General features: G+C 42.5%; 1 protein-coding gene across 1 annotated transcript; it reads left to right on the top strand.

The window, feature by feature from the left end:
- The first annotated feature begins 4,964 nt into the window (after nt 1–4,964).
- On the top strand, nt 4,965–8,714 carry LOC142193468 (uncharacterized). The gene is made up of 4 exons (XM_075262490.1): nt 4,965–4,973; nt 5,285–5,464; nt 6,072–6,192; nt 8,044–8,714. The coding sequence occupies exons 1-4, from the start codon at nt 4,965–4,967 to the stop codon at nt 8,559–8,561; spliced, it is 828 nt and encodes a 275-aa protein (XP_075118591.1). The 3' UTR covers nt 8,562–8,714.
- Nucleotides 8,715–9,294: the final 580 nt, after the last annotated feature.

The raw sequence follows: 9,294 nt of genomic DNA, 5'->3' as shown, positions 1-9,294 counted from the left end.
CAAATTCTGACCCTACCATCCGAATGTCGCAGCAGAAATCGAGACTCATCAGACCAGGCAACGTTTTTCCAATCTTCAATTGTCCAATTTCGATGAGCTTGTGCAAATTGTAGCCTCAGTTTCCTGTTCTTAGCTGAAAGGAGTGGCACCCGGTGTGGTCTTCTGCTGCTGTAGCCCATCTGTAGCCTCAAAGTTGGACGTACTGTGCGGCGTTCAGAGATGCTCTTCTGGCTACCTTGGTTGTAACGGGTGGCTATTTGAGTCACTGTTGCCTTTCTATCAGCTCGAACCAGTCTGGCCATTCTCCTCTGACCTCTGACATCAACAACGCATTTCCGCCCACAGAACTGCCGCTCACTGGATGTTTTTTCTTTTTCGGACCATTCTCTGTAAACCCTAGAGATGGTTGTGCGTGAAAATCCCAGTAGATCAGCAGTTTCTGAAATACTCAGACCAGCCCTTCTGGCACCAACAACCATGCCACGTTCAAAGGCACTCAAATCACCTTTCTTCCCCATACTGATGCTCGGTTTGAACTGCAGGAGATTGTCTTGACCATGTCTACATGCCTAAATGCACTGAGTTGCCGCCATGTGATTGGCTGATTAGAAATTAAGTGTTAACGAGCAGTTGGACAGGTGTACCTAATAAAGTGGCCGGTGAGTGTAAATGAGTGACAGACACACATGTCGGGGTTGTCGTCATCCATGAGGGGGATCCATGGGGAATCTATGGCAGGTCTGTCTGCCATCCCTCTCTGTCATCCTGGACAAGATGTCGTGAATATTCCAGATGACCAGACCAGATGATTAAGCATGAACCAAGCTGTAACTACAAGATATCCAGATGATTTAACTTCTCTGAAGATGTAAGCTATTGACAATTGACTGATATTTGTGTTATTTGGACACTTTCCCTGTTCCTGTGTTTTCCAAGATGTTTAATTAAACTCTACATTTTTATAACAAGCTGACTCCTTTCTATCATGGATTTGGCCTACAACACGTGACACAAGTCTATCCCACCATTCAAGGATATTTAACACTCTGCAATGTAACTGGGACAGCAGGGGGCGCATGTCTGGGGGCATCTAACACACCCAAGTCCCTCTATTACCCCACTATCACAGCCTAACAACTACACACTTTCCACACTCAAAAAAACCTCTATCAAAGTGGGAAAATACCTGGAAACCTTCTTTACTCCCCAATTGTATGGACACAAACCCAAGTTTAAGCTAAATAAACATTACCAAGCCCCCCTTTATATCACGTTCCCCATGAGAACCACAGATGGAATAGACAATGGGAAATCCATCAGTCCCCACCCTGAACTGTCATTGTGGATGTGTGTGTGATGTGGTGAGACCTTCCAAAATTCACTTTTCTAGCCCTTAACATGAGCCCTTCCAAATTAAGTTACAGGCCCTTAAAGGGGCTCTATCAGCAAAATCATGCTGATAGAGCCCCACATATACGTGAATAGGCTATTCAGGCACCGTAAATGTTATATTAAACTACCCCCCCCCCCCCGTTTTAAAATAATACCCTAAAAAAGAATGTGATCTACTTACGCATCGTGCACGCTGGGCGGGCATTCTTCTTCATCCACGCCTCCTCTTCCTCCGATGACTTCGGGTCCCGTCCTCCTCCGGCGCTTGCGAACTGACATGGGCGCATGCGCAGTAGCTGTAGTAGAAGCCACATGGTACTGCGAATGTGCCCAGGCCATTTTTTATATATCCATGTCAGTTCGCGAGCGCCGGAGGAGGACCAGACCCGAAGACATTGGAGGAAGAAGAGGTGTGGATGAAGAAGAAGACACACCCTGAATGCCCGCCCAGCGTGCACGATGCGTAAGTAGATCACATTCTTTTTTAGAGTTTTATTTTAAAACTGGGGGGTAGTTTAATATAACTTTTATAGGCTATTCACGTATATGTGGGGCTCTATCAGCATGATTTTGCTAATAGAGCCCCTTTAAGCTGAGCTACCAGCAGAGATTGAGGCCCTTTGGGTGAGTTGAGCCTTTAAACAGCAGTGTTTTTGGCCCTTTTGGTGACTAGAGCCATGCAGCAGCAGTGTATTATTTTTTGGCCCTTGTATTCGATCATATGTATCCCGAACGGCCTGATATTCGATCGAAAGGCGTTCGCTCATCTCTAGTTATTATATATGGAAGGAGAACCAGAAAAGAGATGTAAGGTACATACACGTCACACACACAGCTCTGCTACATACACATCACACACAGATAGCTCTGCTACATACACGTCACACACACACAGCTCTGCTACATACACGTCACACACACACAGCTCTGCTACATACACGTCACACACACAGCTCTGCTACATACACGTCACACACACACAGCTCTGCTACATACATGGTACAAACAGAAAGCCCCGCTACATATATGTCACACACACAACTTTACCTCATTCAGAATAGACCTAATCACGTGACTGTGACATCATTAAAGGTCCTTTAACTTACTAGTATATTCAGCAATAACAGCAGGACCTGATCATGTGACTTGTTGACTCCTCCCACATGTGACATCATCACAGGTCCTGTAACCTCGGTTACTATACAGCGGTCGGCGCCAGTCCCGGCAGGATTATTATTAACCCCTTTACCCCCGGACAGTTCTGGACCATAAAGGCCTTGTGCGCATGTGCAGGTAATTACTAGTGATGTCTCCTCTGCAGCCCCTCAGTATCACATGGCTCAGGTATATTCTAGTGTATGGGGAGGGGGCGCAGAGACCCCAATACAGAGCTCCATAGACTGTATACAGCTACCGGTACATACACTATATATATATACAGCTACCGGTACATACACTATATATATACAGCTACCGGTACATACACTATATATATACAGCTACCGGTACATACACTATATATATATATATACAGCTACCGGTACATACACTATATATATATACAGCTACCGGTACATACACTATATATATACACACAGCTACCGGTACATACACTATATATATATACAGCTACCGGTACATACACCATATATATATATACAGCTACCGGTACATACACTATATATATATACAGCTACCGATACATACACTATATATATATATATATACAGCTACCGGTACATACACTATATATATATACAGCTACTGGTACATACACTATATATATATACAGCTACCGGTACATACACTATATATATACAGCTACCGGTACATACACTATATATATATATATATATATATATATACACAGCTACCGGTACATACACTATATATATATACAGCTACCGGTACATACACTATATATATATACAGCTACCGGTACATACACTATATATATATATATACAGCTACCGGTACATACACTATATATATATACAGCTACCGGTACATACACTATATATATATACAGCTACTGGTACATACACTATATATATATACAGCTACCGGTACATACACTATATATATATACAGCTACTGGTACATACACTATATATATATACAGCTACCGGTACATACACTATATATATACAGCTACCGGTACATACACTATATATATATATATATATATATATATACACAGCTACCGGTACATACACTATATATATATACAGCTACCGGTACATACACTATATATATATACAGCTACCGGTACATACACTATATATATACACAGCTACCGGTACATACACTATATATATATACAGCTACCGGTACATACACTATATATATATATACAGCTACCGGTACATACACTATATATATATACAGCTACCGGTACATACACTATATATATATACAGCTACCGGTACATACACTATATATATATATATACAGCTACCGGTACATACACTATATATATACAGCTACCAGTACATACACTATATATATACAGCTACCGGTACATACACTATATATATATACAGCTACCGCTACATACACTATATATATATATATATATATATATATATACCTCTCAACTTTTGAAGAACCGAAAGAGGGACAAAATGTGCGGCAAATTTAGCCCCGCCTACTTTTGTGTTGACTCACTCATTAATTTTTCATGTGTCCACACACAGTATAATCCTCCTACAGTCACCCGTAAATTATATGTTCCCCCTCCATCTCTGCCCCCAGTTTCATGTCCTCCATCTCTGCCCCCAGATTCATGTCCCCTCCATCTCTGCCCCCAGTTTCATGTCCCTCCATCTCTGTCCCCAGATTCATGTCCCCTCCATCTCTGCCCCCCAGATTCATGTCCCCCCTCCATCTCTGCCCCCAGATTCATGTCCCCTCCATCTCTGCCCCCAGATTCATGTCCCCTCCATCTCTGCCCCCAGATTCATGTCCCCTCCATCTCTGCCCCCAGATTCATGTCCCCTCCATCTCTGCCCCCAGAATCATGTCCCCTCCATCTCTGCCCCCAGAATCATGTCCCCACATCTCTGCCCCCAGTGTCATGCCGTCCTCTCCTTCATCTGCCCCCAGTTTCACGTTCCACCTGCTAATTCCCTGCGTCTGGCATTTTTCTGGACCAGAAACCTAGCGGGACCATTTTCCCGTTCTGCTTCTGCCACAAACTCCAGACTGCATAATCTTGTTCACATGAGAGATTTCAATGAAACAATCCATCCCTCACAGGCCATAATTCAATGGCCTGCTGGATGGCCTCTTTTGCCAATTCAAAGGCATCACTTTGCTCCTGGTCCCAGGAGAAGTCATATTTTTTCCTTGTAAGGGGGCGTTCACACTACCGTCGGTGTCCGACATGTAGTGTCCGCTCCTAGTGTCCGCTCAAAATCTGTCACGGACACTAGGAGCGGACACTAGATGTGTCCGTGACACCTGTCATTCACTTGAATGGGCATCGGGTGCGTTCTTTTGCACTCCGTGCCCGTCCTTCCCTGTCCGCAAGAGAAGATGTCCAACTTCTCAAGCGGACAGAAAAACCCTGCATGCATGAGGTAATTCTAAGAATATAACATTTGCTTAAGGTTACCTGAGCTGACCTCATGTATTGAAACAAAATGGCTTCCCCACGCTTTCTTTTAATTTTACATTACAAGGATGGAAAGAGACAGGAACAAGATGGCGGAAAGTCTATTAAATCTCACCCTAGAGATCATCTACCAGCTTACTGGAGAGGTGAGAGATTCTGATGATGTCATCATGACATCATTCTTATCTATAGTAATAACAGATGATATGACTGGAGAGGTGATGGACTCTGGACATGTATGTAGTGAGATTTATTAATGTGTCTCCCCATAACCAGGATTACACAGTAGTGAAGAAGACCTCTAGTGGGCGCTGTCAGGCTCCTGTGTATGATGGATATGGAGGAACCCTGAGCCCAATCCTGGGGCCTTCACCTCACCCCCTGATACAGGAGGAGATCAATGGACAGAAGATCCTAGAACTCACCAACAAGATGCTGGAGCTGCTGACTGGAGAGGTGACACTGCTGGGAATGCTGGGACATTATACAGTAACTGGAGGGGTCGGGGTGATGACTGTATCATTGTGTTGTCAGGTTCCTATAAGGTGTCAGGATGTCGCTGTCTATTTCTCCATGGAGGAGTGGGAGTATTTAGAAGGACACAAGGATCTGTACAAGGAGGTGATGATGGAGGACCAGCAGCCCCTCACATCAGCAGGTAATAGACATGACTATATACACATGGACTTCCATTATTTGTATGTACAGAATGAATTCAGTCCCTGTCTGTGTTTCCTACAGGTAGATCCAGTAAGAGGACAACACCGGAGAGATGTCCCAGTCCTCTTCTTCCACAGGATGATGATCAGGTAGATGGAGATATTCCCTATGATGTGTAGACGGGCTGTGAAGTCCTTGTGGTCAGTCTTGTTGTATCCAGCAGTATTATATGGTTATATACATGGGCGGTGTCATTGAGCCGCCATCTAATATGTTTATCCGGCTTCTCACAGACCTGCAGCTACTGTCAGGACATCTTTCATCCTCATGCGGATTAATGATCTAGAACATTCTCTGTGACTTCCCCATTTGTCCGGTGACTTTTACATTATTTGTTTCCCAGATTTTCCATCAGGATAAAGATGTGAGCGACATGAATGCTATATCTATGAGAATAAAGGAAGAGCCCTATGTGAGTGGTGATGAGGAGTGTGAGGAGGACATTCCTACAGGGACCCGCCCAGGTGAGGAGTCACCACTATATAAAGCACAGAAGGGTCACTGATTCTATTCAGACATTGTTTAGACTATTTGTTGTTCCCCGATTCAGGTAAAATACTAATAATACCTGAATATAAATGTGATACCGCTATAGGGGGTAATAAATGTAGTATAGAATAGAACGGACAGCAGGAATATGGACTTGACATCGATGTGAACGAGGCAAATTTCTTCCTCACCGGCTGTCAGTCCTCGTGAAGGGAAAGAATTTACCAGAATTATATAGCAGATTATTTCAGGGGGCGGAAAAATAATCCTCCTGCTCGATCTTCAGGCAGATTCCACCTCAGAGCTCTATGGAAATAAATGGGAGGTGGAAAATCCGGCCTGGCCAGTAAGGAATCTGATGGAGATTCAGGGGCTGATTTGGTAAAGCGGAAAAATTCTTCGTCTGAATTCCTGAAGCAGCTTCTACAAATGTCACTGTGTAAACCTCACCTTAGACCCCAATCACACTATGGAATCCGGACTAGAAAATCTGGTCTGTACATCAGTCACATTTCCCAGCCTGAACTCTGTCCACACACCAGGACTCCCCGTATCTTAGTGATCTATGACGCTAGGAGTCCCTGCTTCCTTGTGACTCCACAGACCCTACTACATACTGTATGGGACAGCAGATCCGCGGTGAGTTCAGGCTGGGAAATCCAGCAGATGTGGTTTGTATTGTATTGTGTGTATGGGGTGTAATACAGTAAGATTTATGGCATCCTACAGTATTATTCCACATAAGTGGCCATAGTTAAGCAGCCATGGATTGTGTTCCTGTGGTTTGGGCTCTGAGACTTATTTCACTTTGGATTCTTAGAAGAGTCGTGCAGATAAGACGATCTATATCAGGACAGGACAACTAGTAATGTAGTCAGAGGCCTGAACTTACTGGTACAAAATAATGACCTTAATGTTAGGTCCTAAATGTGGGTTCTGTTGGGATAAAACAAAACCATTTCCAAAATAAGGCGAGGCTACCAAAAGAATATAGAAACAATATATCAAAATTATATTAAAGTGATGACCATGTATATCACTTGTGTATATGTGCACTTTCCTACTTGGACTTCTAAACCCTTTTAACTATTGATTGTTTTGAACACCATTTTTTCCACACGCATGGTCTTTTGGATGTGTTTTTCCTCCCTCCTCTTGTTGCTATGTGTTTCTGTGTTTTTATTCACTTTAATAACATTTTGATATATTTTTCCTACATTCTTTTGGTAGCCTCGCCTTATTTCGGCAATGTTTTTCTATTATTTGGATAACTATCTCTACATTGTGCCCTATATATTTTTGTGGATAAGATAAACTACTCTGTGTGCAGAAATTGTAATTAGATTGTGTTGAATGTCCTTTATGTAATATGAGTAAGGTGATCTACTAGGGACAGGCAGGGCCGCCATCAGAACAGTACTGGTGCTATCAGAGGTCCGGTCACCGCTCTAAGAAAAAAGGAGGCCGGTAACTTGCACTAGAAATGAATCTTATGTGATGTATCTCTATGTAAGTGCCACCATTCCTTTCCTTAGACTTGTGACTAGGTGTGCCCGCTTCATTCACCCACCACCAGCACCAATACAGTGACCTAGAGCAGTGGTGGCGTCTCCTGCCCCGCTTCATTACTAGTCACTATCACTGACCTCCGTCTCAGCACAGTGAATACTAATGAAGTAGGCCGCGCTGCCGTCGTTTGCTGCTTGTGCCACTGACTTCACTTCTTTACATGGTCTGAAGCGTCTCAGGCAGCAGCAGCTCAGTGAGGAATATACTTATAAGGTTATGTTATTCAATAATAGTAACATCAGTTTTCTTCTTGTCAGATGACTGTACCAGGAGCTCAGACGGACATCTGATATCTACAGATTATACAGCAGAGGATCATGGTATCACACAAGATCCATATGAAGAACATACCATTACCCCTGATATACCCTCAGCCTGTCAGGAGCAAGATCTTTCTTCTAATTCATCACGGTCTGTAAAGCAAAATAAAGGAATCAAAAGAGGTGTTATACATCAGAGAACTCACACAGAAGAGAAGCCATATTCATGCCCAGAATGTGGGAAATATTTTTCTCAGAAATCAAATCTTGTTAGACATCAAATATCTCACACAGGGGAGAAGCCATATTCGTGCCGAGAATGTGGGAAATGTTTTATTCAGAAATCAGATCTTGTTAAGCATCAAAGAACTCACACAGGGGAGAAGCCATATTCATGTCCAGAATGTGGGAAATGTTTTATTCAGAAATCAGATCTTGTTAAGCATCAAAGAACTCACACAGGGGAGAAGCTATATTCATGCCCAGAATGTGGGAAATGTTTTACTCACAAATAAAATCTTGTTAAGCATCAAAAAACTCACACAGGGGAGAAGCCATATTCATGCCCAGAATGTGGGAAATGTTTTATTCAGAAATCAGATCTTGTTAAGCATCAAAAAAACTCACACAGGGGAGAAGCCATATTCATGTCCAGAATGTGGGAAATGTTTTACTCACAAATCAAATCTTGTTATCCATCAAAAGTCTCACACATGTGAGAAGCCATTTTCATGCCCAGAATGTGGGAAATGTTTTACTCAGAAATCACATCTTGTTAAACATCAGAGAACTCACACAGGAGAGAAGCCATATTCATGCCCAGAATGTGAAAAATGTTTTACTCGGAAATCTTGTTGAACATATTCAAATGGCAAATATTTCCAACTTCCATCTCAGAACTCACACAGAAAAAGCAGTTTTGTTTTCAGAATGGTTTATCCCTAATTCACATCTTAAAACTTACAAGAGCTTTCCAAGTACAGGAGCAATTTAATTTTTTTTTTTATCCTAAAAACTCATTTTAATGACAATTAGAACAAGAATAAAATCCAACATTTAGACTGTAATCACACCTGTGACATAGTTTGATGCAGTTTTTCAGTAAATCCTGGATGGCTTTAGTTTCTCTTTCCCTTTATCCACACATAAATCTTTACAGTCCTTTATTCTTGGCAAGGCCTGGGGTTACAAGAGGTATCTCTGCGGCCTATACTGTTTATACATCTTTCCCATATCCCTCTAAACTAC

Source organism: Leptodactylus fuscus, chromosome 1 (assembly GCF_031893055.1).
Source record: "Leptodactylus fuscus isolate aLepFus1 chromosome 1, aLepFus1.hap2, whole genome shotgun sequence".
Classification (NCBI taxonomy): domain Eukaryota; kingdom Metazoa; phylum Chordata; class Amphibia; order Anura; family Leptodactylidae; genus Leptodactylus; species Leptodactylus fuscus.
This window is presented reverse-complemented; position numbering and strand designations above follow the sequence as displayed.

Coding starts and splice junctions, on each gene's coding strand:
- LOC142193468 (XM_075262490.1), top strand. Junction 5,465..6,071: donor TGGAGCTGCTGACTGGAGAG/GTGACACTGCTG, acceptor TTTGTTTCCCAG/ATTTTCCATCAGGATAAAGA. Junction 6,193..8,043: donor TCCTACAGGGACCCGCCCAG/GTGAGGAGTCAC, acceptor TCTTCTTGTCAG/ATGACTGTACCAGGAGCTCA.